The sequence below is a fragment of the Salvelinus alpinus genome, chromosome 11, assembly GCF_045679555.1.
Source record: "Salvelinus alpinus chromosome 11, SLU_Salpinus.1, whole genome shotgun sequence".
NCBI lineage: Eukaryota > Metazoa > Chordata > Actinopteri > Salmoniformes > Salmonidae > Salvelinus > Salvelinus alpinus.
The window spans coordinates 56,182,433-56,207,017 of NC_092096.1; the positions used below are offsets into that span (position 1 = coordinate 56,182,433).

At 40.9% G+C, this 24,585-nt stretch overlaps 2 protein-coding genes and 1 long non-coding RNA gene across 3 annotated transcripts; 1 reads left to right on the top strand and 2 right to left on the bottom strand.

Annotated features, from left to right (window-relative positions):
* The first annotated feature begins 6,318 nt into the window (after nt 1–6,318).
* On the top strand, nt 6,319–10,980 carry LOC139534483 (uncharacterized). Its single transcript, XM_071333659.1, has 6 exons — nt 6,319–7,231; nt 7,397–7,753; nt 9,573–9,923; nt 10,221–10,337; nt 10,492–10,541; nt 10,702–10,980. The coding sequence occupies exons 1-6, from the start codon at nt 7,150–7,152 to the stop codon at nt 10,831–10,833; spliced, it is 1,089 nt and encodes a 362-aa protein (XP_071189760.1). The 5' UTR covers nt 6,319–7,149; the 3' UTR covers nt 10,834–10,980.
* Nucleotides 10,981–19,655: 8,675 nt separating this feature from the next.
* LOC139534484 (uncharacterized) lies at nt 19,656–20,593 on the bottom strand. The gene is made up of 2 exons (XR_011666954.1): nt 20,512–20,593; nt 19,656–20,352 (listed from the first exon to the last, which is right to left on the bottom strand). It is a non-coding gene; the product is annotated as an uncharacterized lncRNA (long non-coding RNA).
* Nucleotides 20,594–22,203: 1,610 nt separating this feature from the next.
* Nucleotides 22,204–24,153, bottom strand: LOC139534480 (uncharacterized). The gene is made up of 5 exons (XM_071333657.1): nt 23,810–24,153; nt 23,301–23,651; nt 23,062–23,190; nt 22,911–22,960; nt 22,204–22,779 (listed from the first exon to the last, which is right to left on the bottom strand). The coding sequence occupies exons 1-5, from the start codon at nt 24,132–24,134 to the stop codon at nt 22,663–22,665; spliced, it is 972 nt and encodes a 323-aa protein (XP_071189758.1). The 5' UTR covers nt 24,135–24,153; the 3' UTR covers nt 22,204–22,662.
* Between the last annotated feature and the right edge of the window lie 432 nt (nt 24,154–24,585).

Genomic DNA, 24,585 nt, shown 5'->3' on the forward strand with positions numbered 1-24,585 from the left:
ACCCAGCAGTATTTGTCACTTCTAAAGATAAATAAAGAGTTAAACCAAAATTGCCTTTGTCATGATGTTATTCGTCCCTTAGTATTTCCTCTCGCTCTTTCTCGCTGTTGAATCTCTTTTTTTAATGGGCAAAGTATTTAAGTGACTGTAAATGAAGGGATGATTTAAGGGGGTTAGACAGTGACACTGACCAACTGTTATTTTCCACTGTGGTGAGCCTTACATGCGTCATTATCTCTCTCTCTCGCTCTCTCTTTCCCGCTCTCACTCGCTTTCTTTCTTTCTTTCTCTCTCTCTCTCTCTGCTGAAGACAAACAACCTGCACTACAGGAAGACTGGCATTCAGCTCTCACCACACCTCTCAGTGCATCAAAACCACATGCTCTTTTCACACCTCTCTTCATCTGTTCATCTGGACGATAAACTCCAGACCTTTGCCCCTCAGTTAAATGTGCAAAGTACACTCTTTAAAAAAAAGTCATATCTAGAACCTGATATGGTTATTCGGCTGACCCCATAGGAGAAGCCTTTGGAGAACCCTTTTTGGTTCCAGGTAGATCCCCTTTGGGTTCTATGTTGAACCCTCTTTGAAAAGGGTTTTAGCTGTAACCAAAAAGGGATATCCTATTGGGACAGCTAAAAAAACACTTTTGGAAACAAACAAGCTAAAATATTTTTTACGAACCCTGATACTGAACTCTGCACACAATACCCCATAATGACAAAGCAAAAACTGTTTTTTATAAATGCTTGCAAATGTATTAGAAAATGACTGAAATATCAAATCTATATCCCAAAACCAATAAGTATTCAGACCCTTCACACAGCACTTTGTTGAAGAACTTTTGGCAGCGATTACAGAGTCTTCTTGGGTATGACACTACAAGCTTGGCAAACCTGTATTTGTACAGTGCATTCGGAAAGAATTCAGTCCTCTTTACTTTTTCCACATTTTGTTACGTTACAGCCTTCTTCTAAAATGTTTCCCTCATCAACCTACACACAATACCCCATAAAGACAAAGCAAAAACAGGTTTTTCAAAATGTTTGCAAATGTAAACAACAGAAATATCATATTTACATAAGTATTCAGACCATTTGCTATTGAGCTCAGGCGCATCCTGTTTCCATTGATCATCTTTGATGTTTCTACAATTTGATTGGACATTCAGAGAGTGTCCCAAAGCCACTCCTGTGTTGTCTTGGCTGTGTGCTTAGGGTCGTTGTCCTGTTGGAAGGACTAATCCTTTCCTGCCTTTGCAGCAGCTAACGGGGATCCATGACAAATACAAATACAAATACACCCATGGAGACAGGAGTGATCAGTGTGAGAACAGCCCTGATGCTGAGTCTCCTACACAGAGCTGTGTCTACAACCTCCCCAAGAGGAACCTTACCCTATCCGATGCTGGGACTTACTACTGTGCTGTGGCCTCATGTGGGGAGATACTGTTTGGGAACGGGACCAAGCTGGATGTTGAACGTGGTCACTCTGATGATCCACAGATGAGAATCCTGGTCCTTCTCTCCATCATATGAACAGGAGTTCTCCTCTGCTGTCTGACCATCTTCATCATCATCTACACCACCAGGAAATACATCAATCTAAGACAAATGTCGATGGACTTTTTGCATTAAATGTTGGAAATAGTATCACTATGTCTTGAAAATGATTATTTATTGAGATTTCTGAGTTGTTTAATATTGCATTTTAAAAAAAAATCTAATGACCTGCGACCTTGTTTAAAAAGTTGGATGTCATTTGATTAAATAGCTCTTCAGAAATCCCTGAGTATGCTTCTTCTTTTAGTATTAATATATGTATATCAATTTAAACAACTGACTGACTAAAATAGACTTGTTTCTTCTCTTGTGTTCTGTACAGTATGTCTGTATGGATGTGTGCAGAGGGCTTCTGCAGACACATCATTCTGATAAATACAAAACCCACCCATGCATGCACCCACACAGCGAGATGTTCACAGATATCTGCACTCTGTGGTCTGCTGTGAGCACAAAACAAGGCCGTCTCTACGCTTTGGACAGGCCTGCTGTCCTTTTCCACACCCTGTGTCTCTATGTGGTTTTCAGCAGGATGTCTATGTGGTGTCACTCTGTTTTCTCTCAATCTTTCAATGTTGTTCACAACCATGACAATGAACATCACAGTCCACTTATATACTGTATGCCATGTAGCCTGTATCTTGTCACTTACAAGATCATAGGTTTAATTCATTCAAACTACAATCATTTGTTTACAGAGTTTAAATAAGAACTTGTATTAATGTATACTAGGCAACAGTGAAGAGGCCCACCCACGAGGTACACCCCTACCAAACGCTCAACTAGTAGACTACACATGAGTTAGTACATGAATGACAGGGATGAGACTGACTTTCACTCTGTAAGTGTTTCCCCCATATACCCTCACAGTAATGCTTCACACATGTTCACCCTACATACAATACATTACCAAAAGTATGTGGACACCTGCTCTTCCAAAATCTCATTCCAAAATCATGGGCATTAATATGGAGTAGGTCCCCCCTTTGCTTTTGTAACAGCCTCCACTATTCTGGGAGGATTTTCCACTAGATGTTGGAACATTGCTGTGAGGACCTGCTTTCAATCAGCCACAAGAGATTTAGTGAGGTCGGGCACTGATGTTAAGTGATTAGGCCTGGCTCACAGTCGGCGTTTCAGTTCATCCCAAAAGTGTTCGATGGGGTTGAGATAAGGGCTCTGTGCAGGCCAGTCAAGTTCTTCCACAACGATCTCGACAAACCATTTCTGTATGGACCTCGCTTTGTGCACGGGGGAATTGTCATACTGAAACAGGAAAGGGCCTTCCCCAAACTGTTACCACAAAGTTGGAAGAACAGAATCGTCTAGAATGTTATTATATGCTGTAGCATTAAGATTTTCCTTCATTGGAACTAAGGGGTCTAGCCCGAACCATGAAAAACAGCCCCAGCCCATCATTCTTCCTACACCAAACTTTACAGTTTTCACTATGCATTCGGGCAGGTTGCGTTATCCTGGCATCCGCCAAACTCAGATTCGTCCGTCGGACTGCCAGATGGTGAAGCGTGATTCATCACTCCAGAGACCGCGTTTCCACTGCTCCAGAGTCCAATGGCGGTGAACTTTACACCACTTCAGCCAACGCTTGGCATTGCGCATGGTGAACTTAGGCTTGTGTGTGGCTGCTCGGCCATGGAAACCCATTTCATGAAGCTCCCGAGGAACAGTTCTTGTGCGATCATTGCTTCCAGAGGGAGTTTGGAACTCGGTAGTGAGTATTGCAACCGAGGACAAATTATTCGGCACTCGGCGGTCCCGTTCTGAGGCCATTCTATTGCCAATGCTTGTCTATGGAGATTGCCTGGCTGTGTGCTCGATTTTATACACCTGTCAGCAACGGGTGTGGCAGAAAGAGTAGAATCCACTAATTTGAAGGGGTGTCCACATACTTGTTTAAATATAGTATATGTATCTGTGCAGAATGAAGGACTGCAATTCATGTATCGTTCAATAGGGTGCAGCAGTGTACTATTATGGAAGTCCCCATGACTGCCTCAGCAGTAGAGTTGGCAGCAACTTGTAGAAGTTGTCAAAAAAGTTCACTAATTTGATGAACAATCATTGAACTCACTTTCCTGTGGAATCTCATGAGTCTAGTAGAAATAGTGGTCCAACAAATTATACAATAGACAATATTATTCTGAAGTCACGTCATCTGGATTTTTTGGGGCATTTTAGATAACTATTTTCTAACCTTAACCTAATTCTCCACATTAATACTCCGAACCTGCCATGTTAATTATCTTAACCTGCTGCGTAAGTTCTCCTAACCTGCTACAAAAAGTCTGCAGACCAGTCCTGAGAACAGCCATGGTTTCCACTAATGCGATACAGCCTCACACTGGCTTGCCTGCTCTTTCTCTTCACTAATAATGCCAGTGTGTTCAGTTTTCAGTGAGTGTGTTCAGTCTTCAGTGTTTTGCACATAGAATATCCTAGCCTATTCATCGAAGATAGGCCCTGCTTTACTGATGTTGCTAGACACTGCAAGCCAAGAATTTGCGATATACAGCATTCTATTGTGAGTTACAGCTTTTGCTTTTCCCATAGATAGGTCTAGTGCACGGATTCAGGTGCCTGACTGTCTGCCTGCCTTCCCTCTCTCTCCGTCCGTCGCTAGTTCGCTATGAAAGATGCCAGTGTTTATGTTCTCAAGCCTAGTTCACATTACCCATAAGAACTCTGTTAGGTTGCGCCGGTTGTCATGCATTTAAATGGGAACGTCCACAATGGAGTGGAATCGCAATGAACCCTTGCAGTTGAAGACTCCGTTGTGAGACGGACACGGCATACTTAGACATTTTTCAAACTTTGCGTCGTCTTCAGTCCTGCCAGAGTCCATCGAAGAACAGGAAGTTCCCAAACCAGAGAAGAAGATGAAAATATGTGGTTTTCGGTGATGGGCTTTATGGGATAGCTGCCAACTTGTAAACATTTACCCATTCCTATAAGTGAGTTATTTTTTCAATACTAATTTAAAAAATACACATTGGCCGTTAAGCAAATTATATTATATGACTGTTGCCTTCTGTTTAATTTTTTTGTGATGGTAATGATGTTTGTTTTTGATGATAATTATTAGGTAGAGTTTCCTAGCTACTAGTGGTGTCTTTAATCTAGCCTAGCTTTTAGCTAGCTAGCTAGCTGCTCTTCAGTGCAAGCTAGCTCGAGGAAAAAATAACTAAACAAAACATGTTCTATTATCACATGAAACAATATATTTTTCCTGTTTTGAATGAAAAGGTCATATTTTGCAATCTCCCAAAATAAATGTGATCTCTGACAAGAGACTTGCGTTAGAAACACTACACTTGTCCGTTCCGTATACTGGGGTAAGACTTAAAGATTACAGACGTAAAGATTACATAAGGTGTAATGAAATACATCACCAGTACAGTAACTAATCAGTTTCCTCCGTTCCAAAAATTCTGAATCTTAGGAGTCAATTCCTTTCGGAAGGCGGGAGTAGAGGAATCAGTTATTTTGGTGTAGACTCTCCACCACTACGTTAAAGTCGTTAACAGTTGGAAAAATTGCAGAGAATGGCAAGCAACAGCAGCAAAGTCCTGTATGACAATAATTTGAGAAGTTAAATGAGAAGAAAATGCTAACTTTGCAAGGTGGAATTGAGATACAGTAATAGTAGTAAAGATGCAATGCTTAGACATCTGAAAGGGACGCACCGTGAAACCCAAAGGGGTGCTGGCAGCCGCAGTGCTGCATTGTGAATTTATATGAAATTTGGGACATTTTTCTTATTGTTTTAATGGAAAACCAATAAAAAAATGCAGTTTAAATGTTAACAATTGTTTTACACATTTATAACATGTTATAAATATATTTCAGCTTCATAGAATAGCCAGGATCTGACAGGTCAAACTGCCCTCCTCATAGGATCATTACTACTTATGTCAAATAAGTAGCCACAATCACTCAAAATGAAACAGGTAGTAGAGCGATATAATGAAGACAGTGACGTGTTTTTGTGTGTAGTTTTTTAATTGAGTTCCAGGAAGTCTTTGCGTAAGGAAGGCACACAACCTATTTCTTCAAGTCATCTCTCCTCTGAAATGTTTTTAGATTTTTTTTTATATATATATTTTTCTTTTACCCCCTTTTTCTCCCCAATTTCGTGGTATCCAATCGGTAGTAGTTACTGTCTTGTCTCATCACTGCAACTCCCATACGGACTCGGGAGAGGCGAAGGTCGAGAGCCATGCGTCCTCCGAAACACAACCCAACCAAGCCACACTGCTTCTTGACACAATGCACATCCAACCCAGAAGCCAGCCGCACCATTGTGTCGGAGGAAACACTGTACACCTGGCGACCTGGTCAGCGCGCACTGCGCCCGGCCCGCCACAGGAGTCGCTAGTGTGCGATGAGACACGGATATCCCTGCCGATATGCCTGCCGGCCCCAATTGTGCGCCGCCCCATGGGCCTCCTGGTCGCGGCTGACTGTGACAGAGCCTGGGCTCGAACCCAGAATCTCTGATGGCACAGAGAATCTCTGGTGGCACAGAGTGCAGGTAGCAGGGTAGATACGGCCTCATCTTGCTTAGAGCGGACCGCAGTGTACCTGTGAACTGGTTCACTGCGATGCAGTGCCTTAGACCACTGCGCCACCCGGGAGGCTCCTCCTCTGAAATGTTTTGTCCTCTTTCAGACGTCTCCATATCATGCCACTCACACCCACCTACACACAGAGAACCAGTTCACAGGTACACTGCGGTCCGCTCTAAGCAAGATGAGGCCGTATCTACCCTGCTACCTGCACTCTGTGTCTCCTTGTGGTTTTCAGCAGGATGTCTATTTGATGTAAGTTTGTTGTTCTTACAATCTTTACTTGTTGCCACTGACAATTTGCAGCCGTAAACCTACTCTGATATGTGTATAGTTATCTGAAATCAGTTCCAAACCACAAGGACCTGCTAGTGAACTCTGTTTGAACCTTCTGAGTTAACAATCTCAGTCCAGGGGGAGGGACAAGTTAGTGATGATGTCATGGGAGACATTTCAGTACATTCGCAATCAGACATTTATTGTGAGGCACAAAGACTACTGCAAGGTCCTCTGGAAGATGACCAAAAGAGGAGGAACCTCCTTTTGATAGATTCCCTCCTATGAGAACAACATTCACCAGCGAGTGATTGGCTGAGGTTTCCAATCAGTGGATGTTTCTGTGAATGATAGGGAATGAGACTGCCATACAATTGATTTGTTTTATCCTGTCATCTGATTAAATGACTTGGTCAAAAGAGTATATGTTATCTTTAGGGGCACTTGATTTATCTTAACTAGTGCACTGGAGACAAGATAGCCTACATCAAATGCGCCTAAAAAAGTGACTGCGGGAACACAAATGGTAAACAGATAGAAAATAAAATTTTCACAAAGGTCTGACCAGAGTGAATTGGAGAAATACAAACCACAATTTCTTGCAAGACCATTCAGGAGTCAGGGTACAATACAAGACCAAAGATTGTCTGAATGAGGCGTAAACAAAAATGACGCGTCCAGTTCGACCAATCACCAATAACCCCATTGTTGAAGTGTTGTACACATGGTTAGACTTTTTCCACTCAAGGTGATACCTTCAAAGATGATCACACTGTGTGTGATATTTCTCCTCCTTAAACAAATGGGTAAGTAAAATTGTTTTATTTCTCTGCTTGTGTGATGTGTACCATAACATTTATTACAGTCGATTTCAGGCAATCCACCTAGAATGATAGCATTTTTAATAAGTATGTGCTGTCTAATATATGTGAGTAGCTAAGCAATTTTTGTTGTTGACGTGTGTGTTATAGATCACGTTCCAGCTGTAGCACAATCCTCAGCCATTCGTCTCATATCACCCAATGTTGGAGACACAGTGACTTTGCACTGTTTCTATGAAGGTGACATGGCAGTAACATTCTCCTGGTACAAGCAACCCTTTGGAAATATTCCTCGCGTCATGTCAACATTTTTTTTAAAGTATGATAGTGGCGCTACATTCTACCATGAATTTAAAGGTAACCCTCGCTTCTCAGTGGAAAGTGACAAAGGAAAAATTCACCTAAGAATCTCAGACATGGAACTCTCTGATTCAGCTTTATACTACTGTGGGAGCTCTTATGGAGACAAGGTGGAGTTTGGAGAAGGAACCATTCTCATTGTGAAAGGTACAGAGAGAATTCTTATTTTCAGATAGTTAAAAATCTTAGATTATACACAAAGAGTGTAGAATAATGACTAAAGGAAATCTTATTATTGTGACAATCGAATGTACATAAAAGGTTGATGTCCTCGCCCCCGTGGAAATCTAATTAGCATAATACACACAAAAACAAACAAATCCTTCAGTTTAAGCTAGAGATATCTGTTTTGCATTGGATGAGTCTCAATCCACTGCAACTGCCTATCCAACTCTTCCGTATCTGCGGTGAAAGGTGACAGAGCTAGAGCGGTGTTTGTCAGATCATGAGACAATTCCCGAAAATCCGTCTTTTCACAAAATTGTCTGTAGCATTCGATTTGGCCTACAAACTGTTATGGCCTACCCATCTATGGAACGATGAGACTCTCATGAACATGATGGTGTTCTACGTTTTGCGTCTTGGGACTTGTCTGCAGTCGGTACAGCCGATCTGCCAACTTCTGTCTGTAATGTCTGAACAGTTTGGGCTACACACTAATATCACCCCTCTGACTTTCACGAAAACGTACATGTCGGTTCTTCTGCACAAGACTCGTCTGAGTCTAGAGCATGGAGGTATATATGGAGACTGTTTACTGCCAAAAATAAGGGGTTAAATAAATGTTTAAAAAATATATATTATATCTCTCAGACAAAGGACAGACACTCCAGAACAAACTTCTTTAAGATTTTTGTTGGGGGGGACTATCTGTTGTTCCATGTAGTGAATATGTTATTCAATGTGTTTGTATGTGCTAATAGCATTAAAGCCAAGTACAATTTTCAATCAAATAATTGTTTAATATTTTTTGTGGGATACTTCAAGGGGTCTTAAAATTAATAATCAACTAGCAACATGATCCTTGGTATAACCTTCTTAAAACAAGTCCATATATGTTAGTAGAATCCCCCACCCCCTTCGCCGGCTTAGACAGGGCTTAGACACATTAGTAAAAAAAAGAAAGGGGTTGTAAAAAATAGAAAGTGACTCTTATGGGTAAAGTATTGTCATAATGAGATCCTATCATTATTAAACAAATGTTAGGTAGGGATGTTTTGGATATTCAAAAGATTTACTGACATCGTCATTGTACCAAGTAGCCATGCGGTCTGGCGGGATCGTGTTTCGGAGGACGCACGGCTCTCGACCTTCGCCACTCCCGAGCCCGAACGGGAGTTGCAGCAATGGGACAATGCTGTAACTACCAATTGGATATCACGGAATTGGGGAGAAAAAGAGGTAAAAAAATGCAAAATTATTTTTAGGTAACCCTCGCTTCTCAGTGGAAAGTGGGAGCTCTTATTGAAACAAGGTGGAGTTTGGAGAAGGAACCATTCTCATTGTGAAAGGTACAGAGAGAATTCTTATTTTCAGATAGTTAAAAATCTTAGATTATACACAAAGAGTGTAGAATAATAGCTAAAGGAAATTGAATTATTGTGACAATCAAATGTCTAATCTAATTAGCATAATACACACAAAAACAAACAAATCCTTCAGTTTATGCTAGAGATATCTGTTTTTTGCATTGGATGAGTCTCAATCCACTGCAACTGCCTATCCAACTCTTCCGTATCTGCGGTGAAAGGTGACAGAGCTAGAGCGGTGTTTGTCAGACCATGAGACATTCCGAAAATCTGTCTTCTCACAAAATCGTTTGTATTATTCGATCGATTTGGCCTACAAACTGTTATGGCCTACCCCTCTATGGAACGATGGGACAATACTGTAACTACCAATTCAATTTCATGGAAATTGGGGAGAAAAAGGGGTAAAAAAAATAAAAATATTTACTTATTTTCAGGTTCAGAGTCCAACAGTAAGACAGTTGTACATCAGTCTGTGTCTAAATCAGTCCAGCCAGGAGACTCTGTGTCTCTAAACTGTACAATACACACTGAGACCTGTGCAGGAGAACACAGTGTCTATTGGTTCAGAGATGGTTCAGGAGAATCCCATCCAGGAATCATTTACACCCATGGAGACAGGAGTGATCAGTGTGAGAAGAGACCTGAGGCTGGGTCTCCTACACAGAGCTGTGTCTACAACCTCCCCAAGAGGAACCTCAGCCTCTCTGATGCTGGAACTTACTACTGTGCTGTGGCCTCATGTGGGGAGATACTCTTTGGGAACGGTACCAAGCTGGACATTGACCGTAAGTGATACTTCTGACATTGTGTTTTGCTATAATCTAGATTGCAGGGAAGGTGTCATTCAGTTACTTTTGTTTTTCTCTTTCATTCAGAAATCTTTGTTTTCTGTATCATTCAGATATCTTTGTTTTTCTATGTCATTCAGATATCATTGTTTTTCTATATCCTTCAGATATCTTTGTATATGAGAGAATAAAATATGACTCAGATCAGGCCGAGTCTTGTTGGTGTCTCAAAACATTGTCATAGCTTTATCCCTCAGTGTCTCAGTGTCTCTATCCCTATTTGATATTTCACAGATGGTTGTAAGGAGGACCATCTTCTGTTCATGTATTGCCTTGGCGTAGCGTTGGGTCTGTGTATCATCCTCATCATTGTCCTTACTTGTGTTTTGTACAAGATGAGCAAGTGCATAGGTAAGCAATAATATTGTGCAAGATACAGTATGCTTATCAATTGATGGTACAGTTACATTATTTGACATGTTTTGGTCAAAATTGGTCATAAAGTCTCTTCATTGTAGGATGATGATGATAATGATTATTTTGATTATTTGTGTTTGATTAAAAGGAACCCACCTTCAGCCAAGTGCTCCTGCAGTCCCCAGTCATGATAACCAGGTAATCTGACCTAACACTTGTTTAGCTGTTGCTGAATCAATGTCTTTTTCCTTCAATCAAAATATGAAAATATACATTTTATTAGAAGTTTTCTTTCACAATACCACAATGTTTAGTCTAATACCAAATATTAGATTTACATTTTTGCTCTTGCTCTCAGGATCAAGGTGTTGACACAGTCCATTACGCCGCTCTGAACGTCGTCCACAAGAAACCAAAGGCCAGGAGACAGAGGAGCGCCATGGAGACAGACACTGTGTACTCTGGTGTGAGACGCCAAAACATGGACTGAAATGTCAACTTTTCCTCTTTAATAGCTTGCATTGATTCTGTGTTTTCTACACTTTATGTATAATTATGGGTTTTTCAGTGTGTTACAATGACTTGTAATCTGCCATGCTCATTTTTACATTGATACTGTTGTTCCATTTTGATCAAATAAAACATTAAACTGCTTTCATAAAGAGGTTTGATTAGTATTGAAATTTTTGTTGTTACATTTCTACACTTTCACCCACAGATTCAGTGTGCAACAACCATATCAAGCCTATGCTCAATGTCAAAACGGTGGTTGGTTGCATAATAACTGTAAATATGTATCAATTGCTGGTGTTTTAGCCTCTCAAACTGTCAACACTCAGTGGTGTTGTGGTGTTCTCTGTGGTGTTCTCACTGCCCTAAATAGATGTTCCACTCACGTAAACTCAACTCTAACCCCCAGCAATGACCGTCAATCCTAACCACACTCTCTCTTTACACACCTCTGTCCATCCAAACAACAAAGATGCATTTCACTAAGAACACAATTCTGCCTCTCCATGACAGTGGCGTTCAGACTTTTTTTTCATGAGCATGGCCTTATTTCTATTACAGCATGATGGGTGACTATCATTCACCCCGTTCAATGTAACAGCGATTGGTTTAGGCAATTACATGGTACTCAAATTGTCCCTATACCCATCATGAGGTTGCTACAACCTAGCCTATGAACAGAAGTTTACAACGTAGGTGCACACAGGTCGGAAGACAAATGTGAGGTGATGGACAGTGACACATGGACAGACAGTGACATTCAATACGCCTTGCACACTCTTGCCTTCATCTAGCTGAACAAGGAGAAAATCATGAGTCCAACAGTTGCAAACGAGAGTGTCTATTGGACAAATTCAAGTATGTTAATCCCCTTTTTGTTCTGTTTGCTACCATTAAATAAAAGTTTTTCAACAGAACCGCTTGTGGACTTCAATGCACAGCACATCAGCTGTATGTGACCAGGGGAAAAAACCTTTCCAAGCCAAACTGCTACACACAGCCTACATCGTTGTCACCATATTAGCTAAAGTAACGTCATAGTCAGCATAGCTAATAGAACTCGCTACAATCATGCATTAACTTTACAGTGTATGGTCCGTACACCGGCGGGCCCCGGTGACAAGAAATTAGTAAAGTCAAAAGCTTACCTTGACTTGGAAGATTGGAAGAGTTCCAGTATTGTGTTGGATAGTCATAGCCAGCTAGCTAACATAGCATCCCTCTGTTTGAGCAGGGTGTATCAGTAGGCTAAACTAGCTAGCTGTATTTGCTAGCTAAGTAAGTGAAACTGAAAAGTGAAAAAGAATCCTTCATTTTGGAAGAAATGTATTTGTTCAAAACTGCTCAACTATTGTCTTTCTCTCTCTTTGAGTCAACTACTCACCAGATGTTATGCACTGCAGTGCTAGCTAGCTGTAGCTTATGCTTTCAGTACTAGATTAATCCTCTGATCCTTTGATTGGTTGGACAACATGTCAGTTCATGCTGCAAGAGCTCTGCTAGGTTGGAGGACATCCTCCGGAAGTTATTGTAATTACTGTGTAAGTCTATGGATGGGGGTGAGAACCATGAGCCTCCTAGGTTTTGTATTGAAGTCAATGTACCCAAAGGAGGACGGAAGCTAGTTGTCCACCAGCTACACCATGGTGTTACCCTACTGAGTGCTGTTGAAGCTACTGTAGACCTTCTTTGCAAAATAATATGTTTTAGTCGAATATTTGGTGAAGTGATTACATTTAGTATAGTTTTACCTAAAAAAGTATACCTTTTTAAATGTTTTTATTTTTATGAAATCACTTCCTCCACTGAGGAATCTCCACTGCTCCATGAGATAAGTAAACTAAAAATAAACTTCTTAGCGGAATATACTTTGAACAGAATTGATATGGTTGAGAGACTGATTTCAAATATGACACTGTTCACGTAGTAACTGAGCCGTTTTCACAAACTATTGACAAAATGTGAATATGTATAAGTGCACCTTGCAGGACTGCAATCCATTTGTCTTTCAACAGGGAGCAGCAGTGAACATGGAAGTCCCCATAACTACCAGTAGAGTTGGCAGCAACTTGTAGAAGTGTTCAAAATGTCCACTAATTTGATGAAGTATCATTAACAGGGTGATTTTCTGTGATAGTTTATGTGTCTAGCCTAAATAGCAGTCAAACCTATGCCAAAAATGTTAATTACTACTAACCTCAACATAGTTCTAATAACGTGTAGCTTAGTAACAAGGAGCAACAATCACTCAAAATGAAACCGGTAGTAGAGTGAACTGTATGATGAAGACAATGACTAATTTGTTGTAGTGTGTAGTTTTGTAATTGAGTTCCAGGGAGTCTTTGCATAAGGCACACAACCTATTTATTCAAGTCATATCTTCTCGGAAATGTCTTGACCTTCTTTTAGACATGTTGATAGCATGACACTCACATCCGCCCACACACATCTAACAAGTTCACAGGTACTTGCGGTCTGCTCTAAGTACAAGGCCTTATCTAGGCTTTGGCTTTGTACACACAGGACCCTCCTACCTGCTATCTGTGTCTCTGTGGTTTTTAGCAGGATGTCTATCTAATGTTTTCACATTTGTTACTGTTGTTCATGTTGCTACTGACTGCTTGCAGTCACAACAAACCAGTTCTTTATGAAGTTACTCGCATATATATAGTCTATATATATATATATATCTGAAATCAGTAACAAACTGCAAAGAACTGGTTATGAACTATATTTGAACTCTCCAAGTTAAGCATCTCATGTCATGTGTAATACAGAACCATCTATTCTATAGCTATGGGATCAGGGGGAGGGGCCATTGTAGGATGATGTCATGGGAGAACTAGTGCATTCACAATCAGACAAGTGTTCTAGGACTACTGCAGGGTTCTCTGTAAGGAGACCAATAGAGGAGGATCCCCCTTATGATAGATTGCCTCCTATGAGAACCACACTAACCAGACAGTGGTACAGAGTGGATAAAGTGTGTCATGTGTATTAGTTACATTAGGTTCAAATCAAATGTTATTGGTCGCATACATATATTTATCAAATAAAATAAAATTTTATTAGTCGTCACTAACAATACACAACAATACACACAAATCTAAAAAGTTAAAGAATGGAATTAAGAAATCTAGAAATATTGGGACGATTAATGTCAGATTGCGTAGTATAAATATGTATATATGATGGGATATATAGACAATATGGACAGTATATGGATAGAATATGTAGTTTGCCGGAATAATAGTAAATCTCCAGCAATAGTTCATTAGGATAGGTCTTGACTAGTATACAGTATACAGTGCATTCGGAAAGTGTTCAGACCACTTGACTTTTTCCACATTTTGTTATGTTACAGCCTTATTCTAAAATTGATTAAATTGTTGTTTTTTCCTCATCAATACCCCATAATGACACAGCAAAAACAGGTTTGTGGAATGTTTTTCAAATGTATAAAAAATGTAAAACTGAAATATCACATTTACACAAGTATTCAGACCCTTTGCTCAGTACTTTGTTGAAGCACCTTTGACAGCGATTACAGCTTCAAGTTTTCTTGGGTATGATTCTACAAACTTGGCACACCTGTATTTGGGTAGTTTCTCCCATTCTTCTCTGCAGATCCTCTCAAGCTCTGTCAGGTTGGACGGGGAGTGTCACTGCACAGCTATTTTCAGGTCTCTCCAGAGATATTCAATCGGGTTCAAGTCTGGGCTCTGGCTGGGCCACTCAAAGACATTCAGAGACTTGTCCCGAAGCAACTCCTGCATTGTCTTGGCTGTGTGTTTAGCGTCGTTGACCTATTAGAAGGTGAACCCCAGTTTGACATCCTGAGCACTCTGGAGCAGGTTTTCATCAAGGATCTCTCTGTACCTGCTCCATTCATCCTTCCCTCAATCTTGACTAGTCTCTCAATCCATGCAGCTGAAAAATATCCCCACAGCATGATGCTGACACCACCATGCTTGACTGTAGGGATGGTGCCTTTCAGACGTGACACTTGCATTCAGGTCAAAGAGTTCAATCTTGGTTTCATCAGACCAGAGAATCTTGTTTCTCATGGTCTGAGAGTCCTTTAGGGGCCTTTTGGCAAACTCCAATGTGACTTTTACTGAGGAGTGGCTTCCGTCTGGCCACTCTACAATAAAGGCTTGATTGGTGGAGTGCTGCAGAGATGGTTGTCCTTCTCGAAGGTTCTCCCATCTCCACAGAGGAACTCTGGAGCTCTGTCAGAGTGACCATCGAGTTCTTGGTCACCTCCCTGACCAAGGCACTTCTCCATGATTGCTCAGTTGGGACAGGCGGCCAGCTCCAGGAAGAGTCTTGGTGGTTCCAAAATTCTTCCATTTAAGGATGATGGTGGCCACTGTGTTCTTGGGGACCTTCAATTCTGCAGAAATGTTTTTGGTAACCTTCCCCTGGTCTGTGCCTTGATACAATCCTGTCTCGGAGCTCTACAGACAATTCTTTCGATCTCATGGCTTTGTTTTTGCTCTGACATGCACTGTCAACTGTGGGACCTTATATAGACAGGTGTGTGCCTTTCCAAATCCAATCAAGTCGTAGAAACATCTCAAGGATGATCAATGGAAACAGAATGCACCTGAGCTTAATTCCGAGTCTCATAACAAAGGTGCTGAATACTTATGTAAATAAGGTATTTCTTTTTCCTTTTCTTTTTTTTGCAAAAATGTCTAAACTGGTTTTCGCTATGTCATTATGGGGTCTTGTTTGTAGCATTTTATTGAATCCATTTTCGAATAAGGCTGTAATGTATCAAAAAAAGTCAAGGGGTCTGAATACTTTCAGAATGCACTGTACATATGAAGTGGGTAAAACAGTATGTGAACATCATTTAAAATGACCAGTGTTCCATTAATAAAGTGACCAGTGTTCCATGACTAGGTACATACTGTTCTCCAGCAGCCTCTAAGGTGCATGGTAGAGTAACCTGGTGGTAACCGTGTACTGACAGTGATTAAAGTTCAGGGCAGGGTACTGGTCGGGGGCCGGCTAGTGGTGACTGTTTAACAGTCTAATGCCCTTGATATAGAAGTTTTTCGGTCTCTTTGTCCCAGATGTGATGCACCTGTACTGACCCTGCCTTCTGGATGGTAGCGGGGTGAACAGGCCGTGGCTCAGGTGGCTGAGGTCCTTGATGATCTTCTTGGTCTTCCTGTGAGACCTGGTTTCTGTAGATGTCCTGGAGGACATGCAGTGGCCCCCGGTGATGCGTTGGGCAGACCGCTTCACCCTCTGGAGAGCCCTGAGGTTGCGGACGGTGCAGTTGCCATACCAGGTGGTGATACAGCCCGACAGGATGCTCTCAATGGTGCATCTGTAAAAGTTTGTGAGGGTCTTATGGGCCAAGTCAAATTTCTTCAGCCTCCTGAAGTTGAAGATGCTCTGTTGCGTCTTCTTCACCACACTGTCTGTGTGGGTGGACCATTTCAGATTGTCGGGGATGTGAACGCAAACGAGCTTGAAGCTTTTCACCTTCTCCACTGCGGCCATGTTCGATGGGGGCTTGTTCCCTCTGTTGTCTCCTGAAGTCCACGATCAGCTCTTTCATTTTATTGACGTTGAGGGAGAGGTTATTTTCATGGCACCACTCCGGTAGGGCCCTCACCTCCTTCCTTTAGGCTTTCTCGTTGTTGTTAGTAATCAGTCCTACCACTGTTGTGTTGTCTTCAAACTTGAGGATTCAATTGAATACGTGCGCGGCTGAGTATGCACCCTTGTGGGGCCCTTTGTTGGATCAGTGTAGTGGAGGTGTTGTTGCCTACCTTCACATTTACATTTACATTTAAGTCATTTAGCAGACGCTCTTATCCAGAGCGACTTACAAATTGGAACTACTCCCTATAGGTCTTGGATGATTTCCTTTGATTTTCCCTTGATGTCAAGCAAAGAGGCACTGCGTTTGAAGGTAGGCCTTGAAATACATCCACAGGTACACTTCCAATTGACTCAAATTATGTCAATTAGCCTATCAGAAGCTTCTAAAGACATGATATAATATTCTGGAATTTTCAAGCTGTTTAAAGGTACAGTCAACTTAGTATATGTAAACTTCTGACCCACTGGAATTGTGATACAGTGAATTATAAGTTAAATAATCTGTCTGTAAACAATTGTTGGAAAAATGACTTGTGTCATGCACAAAGTAGATGTCCTAACTGACTTGCCAAAACTGTAGCCATGTAGCCATGATAACATACAGTGGCTTGCGAAAGTATTCACCCTTTTGGCATTTTTCCTATTTTGTTGTCTTACAACCTGGAATTAAAATAGATTTTGGGGGGGGGTTGTATCATTTGATTTACACAACATGCCTACCACCAAAATATGTATTCTTGTGAAACAAACAAGAAATAAGACAAAAAAACGGAAAACTTGAGCATACGTAGCTATGTTTTCCCTTAAACCACTCGAGTGTTGCTTTAGCAGTATGCTTAAGGTCATTGTCTTGCTGGAAGGTGAACCTCCATCCCAGTCTCAAATCTCTGGAAGACTGAAACAGGTTTCCCTTAAGAATTTCCCTGAATTTAGCGGCATCCATCATCACTTCAATTCTAACCAGCTTCCCAGTCTCTGCCAATGAAAGACATCCCCACAGAATGATGCTGCCACCACCATGCTTCACTGTGGGGATGGTGTTCTCGGGGTGATGAGAGGTGTTGGGTTTGTACAACGATATAGCGTTTTCCTTGATGGCCAAAAAACTACATTCTAGTCTCATCTGACCAGAGTACATTCTTCCATATGTTTGGGGAGTCTCCCACATGCCTTATGGCAAACACTAAACGTGGTTGCTTATTTTCTTCTTTAAGCAATGGCTTTTTTCTTGCCAGTCTTCCGTAAAGCCCAGCTCTGTGGAGTGTACGGCTTAAAGGGGTCCTATGGACAGATACTCCAATCTCCGCTGTGGAGCTTTGCAGCTCCTTCAGGGTTATCTTTGGTCTCTTTGTTGCCTCTCTGATTAATGCCCTCCTTGCCTGGTCTGTGGGTTTTGGAAGACGGCCCTCTCTTGGCAGGTTTGTTGTGGTGCCATATTCTTTCAATTTTTGAATAATGGATTTAATGGGGCTCCGTGGGATGTTCAAAGTTTCGGATATTTTTTTATAACCCAACCCTGATCTGTACTTCTCCACAACTTTGTCCCTGACCTATTTGGAGAGCTCCTTGTTCTTTATGGTGCCGCTTGCTTGGTGGTGCCCCTTGCTTAGTGGTGTTGCAGACTCTGGGGCCTTTCAGAACAACTGTATATATACTGAGATCATGTGACAGATCATGTAACACTTAGATTGCACACAGGTGGACTTTATTTAACTAATTATGTGACTTCTGAAGGTAATTGGTTACAACAGATCTTATTTAGGGGCTTCATAGCAAAGGGGGTGATTATATTTTTCATTTCACTTCACTTCACCAATTTGGACTATTTTGTGTATGTCCATTACATGAAATCCAAATAAAAATCTATTTAAATTACAGGTTGTAATGCAACAAAATAGGAGAAACACCAAGGGGGATGAATACTTTTGCAAGGCACTGTACATTATGATAACAGCATGATCAACTATATAATGTTTCTATTCTCCTGTGGAAGAAAACACTCTACAAAAGACATGACTGTTCAGACTGTACACCCACTACAATGACCTGACAGTCAGTGGAACAGTGACAGGCAGAAGTTCTATGGAAAAAAGAACAACGATCACAAAGATCAGAAGGAGACATCTAGTACATTGACCTATTACTTCCAAGAAAGCTTAATATAATGAAATGCACAAATAAGCTGAATACTAGCAGTAAGGAAAGTTAAATGGCAGTTTCTTGTAAAAAAAAAAATATATATATACTCAATTTATTTAATGTTGACAAATTTATCTGATTGCCCTGAGACGTTTGGACATCTGTCCTCCCTTAAAAGAGATTGAAATTGTCACACCTGCTCCCACTCTCCCTCTCTGGCACGCGAGGGTGCCAGACTGCCTTCATTATGCACACCTGTCACCATCTTTACGCGCACCTGTTCTTCATCACCGGTCACCATCACGCGCAGCAGGGCTTCAATGGAATCACCTGGACTCCTTTAATTTGTTGATTGCCCTCCCTCTTTCTGTGTGCTTCCCTGTGTATTCCCTGTATCAACATTGTTGTCGTTTCCGTTTCCCCCGTCCAAACGCTGTCCGTATTCAGTTCCTGTTCTGTTTCATGTCCATTATTCATTAAATGTTCACTCCCTGTACCTGCTTCTTGTTCCTGGCGTCTGTCCTCACAGAAATAGAGGAAGGCCAGCTATTATTTTTTATGACAATCTATCAGCAATGCTTATTGGTTGGGCATTTAATTGATCTTCACAGAATGTACATTGCATAGAGATGCATGTAACATTACACACAGAACAGCGTAAACTGGCTCTAACCAGAATTGAAAGACATTGAGACTGGTGTTTTGCAGGTACTTTTTAATGAAGCTGCAAGTTGAGGACATGTGAGGCGTCTGTTTCTCAAACTAGACACTCTAATGTACTTGTCCTCTTGCTCAGTTGTGCACCGGGGCCTCCCACTCTTCTTTCTATTCTGGTTAGAGTCAGTTTGCACTGTTCTGTGAAGGGAGTAGTACACAGCGTTGTACGAGATCTTCAGTTTCTTGGCATTATCTCGCATGGAATAGCCTTCATTTCTCAGAACAAGAATAGACTGATGAGTTTCAGAAGAAAGGTCTTTGTTTCTGGCCATTTTGAGCCTGTAATAGAACCCACAAATGCTGATGCTCCAGATACTCAACTAGTCTATAGAAGGCCAGTTTTATTGCTTCTTTAATCAGATCAACAGTTTTCAGCTGTGCTAACATGATTGCAAAACGGTTTCTAATGATCAATTAGCCTTTTAAAATGATAAACTTGGATTAGCTAACACAACGTGCCATTGGAACACAGGAGTGATGGTTGCTGATAATGGGCCTCTGTACACCTATGCAGATATTCCATAAGAAAATCTGCCGTTTCCAGCTACAGCAGTCATTTACAACATGAACACTGTCTACACTGTATTTCTGATCAATTTGATGTTAATTTAATGGACAAAAAATGTGCTTTTCTTTCAAAAACAATGACATTTCTAAGTGACCCCAAACTTTTGAACGGTGGTGTATATAAACAAAATAAAGTATTTTGTTACATTTTCACCTGTCAGCATTATCAAGATTCCATCAGCAAACAGCATATGATTCAAGAAAATCTTCCCACAATCGTAGGTCCCAAGGTCCTCTTGCCATGTGGCAGAAATGTTGAGGTGACATGTGTTTTAACCAGCCAACACAGAGAATCACCCATCATCAAATTCGTTGTAGAATTGCACATCACTCTGGTACTTTGAAGATTTAGCAATGTATTGAAGAACAGTTCTGGTGGTGAGTTTGTACCACATCATGTAGTTGATGTTCTCACTGGTCATGTGGCAATCAATAGTCACATTGCCCCCTTCTGGAAAGAAGCAGGCTGAACAATTATTTGTGTTTTAGATACACCTGAATTAAAATAATAAATGTACCATGTTGAAAGCACATGCACCAAATATAGTAAGAACCTGTGAGGTATGTTTAACAGTTATAAGATTAGTAAATTGACCTAGACGTTACTTACAAGCTTTCCAGATGAAAAGAAAGATGAAAAGTTGGTCCATCTTGCTTGTTCCTTCAAGTGATGATATTGACCTGTGTGAAATGCAGTCTCTCTACAGAAGAGAAAGGAAACTTGTGTTTGCTTTCATTGGTTGATCTCCGGTACCATCTGATCTGGATGTTCAAATTTGATTGGCTCACGAATGCAACAAACGCTGTCCATTCATGTTGTTGTACAGCTTGAACATGTGTTGCACAACTTCATCAAATTGCAAGTTTGAATGACTATGTTAATTGCACATTTTTTAACTGAATGTGACTGTGAATTTATTCTTTATAAGACATAAATACAGCTCATACTGTCTACAATACTATGTACTACAGCCGTCCACCTGAGGGCTTGTCCACCTGAACGTATAAGACATAACCACAAGCATCAATGGATCACTTTACTTCATCTGTTGTTCTTGCCATTGTTGTCCATGGGAGTCATACAGTAGTTGTGACCTTGTTGGCCGCATGTTATGACACTGTCATCTTGTAGGGCTTCTAACACAAATAAATATCTACAGAAAACATGATAATTGTCTTTGCTTAACCAGCAATATCTCATCTACAAAGTATTCTCCAATGTATGGACGGATAAAAGCCCTCCCATGATATAAATATGAGGAGGCTCTTTCTTCTTGTCCCAGATGATGATGATACTTTACATCACACTTAAAACTGTCATGTGTGTTAGGAAAAGTACTTCAGATGTCTAGGTCAAATGACCCAATAGAAAGTTCATTGTGGTTTTTGACAGATTTTAACTGAATATATATATATAGATAACAAGCTGCCTCATGAAAATAGTGGTCTACTGTTGCTAAAATGGGCAACTTGAAGAGCAAGTATAGAGTATGTATACAACTAACTGACTGACACCACTGAGACATCCTGCTGGAAACCACAGAGAGAGAGAGAGAGAGAGAGAGAGAGAGAGAGAGAGAGAGAGAGAGAGAGAGAGAGAGAGAGAGAGAGAGAGAGAGAGAGAGAGAGAGAGAGAGAGAGAGAGAGAGAGAGAGAGAGAGAGAGAGAGAGAGAGAGAGAGAGAGAGAGAGATGGTCCTGCGCAGAAGTCCAGCAGGCCTCACCAAAGTGTAGCTAGTTACAACCTTGTGTTTTGTTCATAGCAGAACAAAGCGTACCTTTAAATAGGTTGCTGTGTCACATGCAATAAGTAGGCAGATGTCTTAATTTAAAAAAATAACATTGCAACAGAATGAGGCCTAACTATAGCCTGTCCTCATTCTGTGGTAGTGGCTGTTGTGCAACTTTCACTATGAGTAGTTCTGTTGCAAGAGGTCCAAATAATTTACCATAACATGATGCAGTACTGCTAGACTTCACATAATTAAGTAAACTTTGACCTACACATTTGTGTTGAGAGGTCCTTGTTGCACTAAGTTGCTGTTTCACACCAAGGGGTGTGAACTATACAGGGCCCTAAGGGACAAAGTAGAGAGCAGTGTGGCTGCAGGTCAGTCTTCCTGTGTTAAATGAGGTTAGTTTCCATCAGTGGAAAGTTACTGCAACACCTCCACCTTCACCACAAGGCTTTGTAAACAGACCATAATGTCTGAGACAGTTAAGAACATCCGTCTGTACAACGCACCATATCATCATAGTATGCAATGAGTTCAATTTATTCACATTCAAACAGTTGGAAACACTTTATTTTTTACACAAGTAACTGGTTTATTGTTGCTAAAATGGGCACAAAAAAATATAAGAAGAATAATAATCTGTCGCTGTGCCCTTGAGCAAGGCACTTAACCCTAATTGCTCCAGGGGTGCTGTACAATGGTGACCCTGGCTGTGAACCCACTCCCTGCGGGAGTCTCAGGGAGTTGGGATTAGCATAAAAATAACATTTCCATTACACACTTGTGTACCAAGACAAATATAAGCACCACCCCAAATTATTATTATTATTATTATTATTATTAAAACAAAAAATGTTGTCAGAGAAGCAATGCAATCGATTATTTCAACATTAAATAACAAAAAAGCTATGACCACTGTTTTCATCACATTTGACTGCTTATGCGTTCATAGATAGTTAATGAAGCTAGAACTAGTTATTAAAGAGTTATCTAGTATGAAATGATCATTGTGTCATTCATCCAGTTTTACTGTCTGATCCCAGCGTACACCACTGTCTCCATGTGACCTCTCTGTCTTCTAGACCTGTTCTTCTTGTTGCTCAGATTCAGAGCTACGTAATGGAGACTGTCTCCATCTGGGTCCTGTGAAGCACAAAAAAGCATTGTTGACAACAAATTATTTTAAATGTAGTTTTTTTTACCCACAATAGTGACGTTGGTTAAAGACAGGCTTCACGATAGACTTCAGACAATATAAAATGATTTCTGCTTACCCCTGCGTCTGACCGGGTAACTGCAGGACCTCTGGTCTGTGAGACGAGTCCTGAAAAGAATGACACAAAAGATTAGGATACTTCTACTTCTTCCACTACTGAAACAACAACAAATGGTGACATCAACGAATAGCAAGGGATAGTAACTTACCTCTGCACTGCACACATGTTGTGTTGTTCATCTTGTACATGATGCAAACCAGGACAATGATCAAGGTGAACGTGACACCCAATACTACACCCAGGCAGGACACCAAGAGAAGAGGATCTGTTCTATGGTCTGTTGAAATTCAAACAGTAGTAGAAGAAACCAGAATGGCAAGTAAATGTATGTTCTACACGGTAGACTATACAGTAGATATAAAATGAAATAGAAACTGTATCATATACCCTCAATGTCCAGCTTGGTCCCGTTCCCAAAGAGTATCTCCCCACATGAGGCCACAGCACAGTAGTAAGTCCCAGCATCAGAGAGGCTGAGGTTCCTCTTGGGGAGGTTGTAGACACAGCTCTGTGTAATAGACCCAGCCTCAGAGCTCTTCTCACACTGATCACTCCAGTTTCCATGGGTGTAAATGATTCCTGGACGGGATTCTCCTGAGCCATGTCTGAACCAATAGACACTGTGTTCTCCTACACAGGTTTCAGTGTGTATTGTACAGTTCAGAGTCACAGAGCCTCCTGGCTGACCTAATTCAGGCACAGGCTGCTGGAGCAAAGACATGCTGTTGGACTCTGAGTCTGAAGACAGAGAGAGAGACTAAAGTAAGACTAAGATGTGTTGGTGAAATACATAAAAGGCCATGTATTCATCGCTAGCATTTTACGTAGCAGTCATACAAACATACCAATATACAGGGCCACCCATTTTGAAATTGAAGAAGCAAATATTTAGTCACCTTTGACAATTAAAACAGTTCCCTCTCCAAATGTGAGCTCATAGATTTCTGTAGTTGAACAATAGTATGTAGCTGAGTCCCCTGGCTCTGTCTTTGATATGGTCAAGTTACAGCTGTCGTGTCCTCTCCTCACACCCAAACGTTTGGTCTCAGTAAAGTCCTTGATAAAGTTGTTGGAGTAATAACTATCTTGGCCAACATAAAGAGATGACGTCATGTAGAGAGGTTTCTGTCCAAATATCTGCTTGAACCAATTAAATCTGATCACTGACTCATGTGGACAAAAGCAAGTGAGAGTCACAGTGCCTCCCAGCTCAGTAACCATCACAGGGGTTGGTTGGATTACGTTTGGTTCGGTAAAAGCACAAACTGTCAAAGCAAACAAACAAAATGGATCAAAGACAAATTCATGGATAAACCATTTCTACCCGTTACAGACAGAACATCCTACTTCACCTATCATATTCAATCTACATAGTATAAATGTAGGAACTCAATTAAATGTCTTACACTTACCCAAGTTGATGTAAAATATAAATACTTCTCTAGTCATCATTGTAACATTAGACCCTTCTTCCCTGTATAGTCTGTGGGTCTGACAGTGGGGCACTTTACACGCACCCTATATGTGATGGCACTTTACATGTACTTTTCATGCAGTAGGAGGGAATATTGAAAGGAGAGATTTTATTGGCTGACTACAATCTTAGAAATGTGTCCTCTGGCTTACCATAGTTTGAGCTTCCCGGGAAATACTTTTTAAGAAGACAAAGCAA

What these genes read in the sequence shown, in the direction of transcription:
- LOC139534483 (XM_071333659.1), top strand. Translation starts at nt 7,150, where the DNA reads ATGGTTAGACTTTTTCCACTCAAGGTGATACCTTCAAAGATGATCACA. An exon ending in TCTCCTCCTTAAACAAATGG is followed by an intron (nt 7,232 to 7,396) that starts GTAAGTAAAATT and finishes TGTGTGTTATAG; the next exon opens with ATCACGTTCCAGCTGTAGCA. An exon ending in TCCCCAGTCATGATAACCAG is followed by an intron (nt 10,542 to 10,701) that starts GTAATCTGACCT and finishes TCTTGCTCTCAG; the next exon opens with GATCAAGGTGTTGACACAGT.
- LOC139534480 (XM_071333657.1), bottom strand. Translation starts at nt 24,134, where the DNA reads ATGGTTACTGAGCTGGGAGGCACTGTGACTCTCACTTGCTTTTGTCCA. An exon ending in AACTGTTTTAATTGTCAAAG is followed by an intron (nt 23,652 to 23,809) that starts GTGACTAAATAT and finishes CTCTGTCTTCAG; the next exon opens with ACTCAGAGTCCAACAGCATG. An exon ending in GACCAAGCTGGACATTGAGG is followed by an intron (nt 23,191 to 23,300) that starts GTATATGATACA and finishes GAATTTCAACAG; the next exon opens with ACCATAGAACAGATCCTCTT.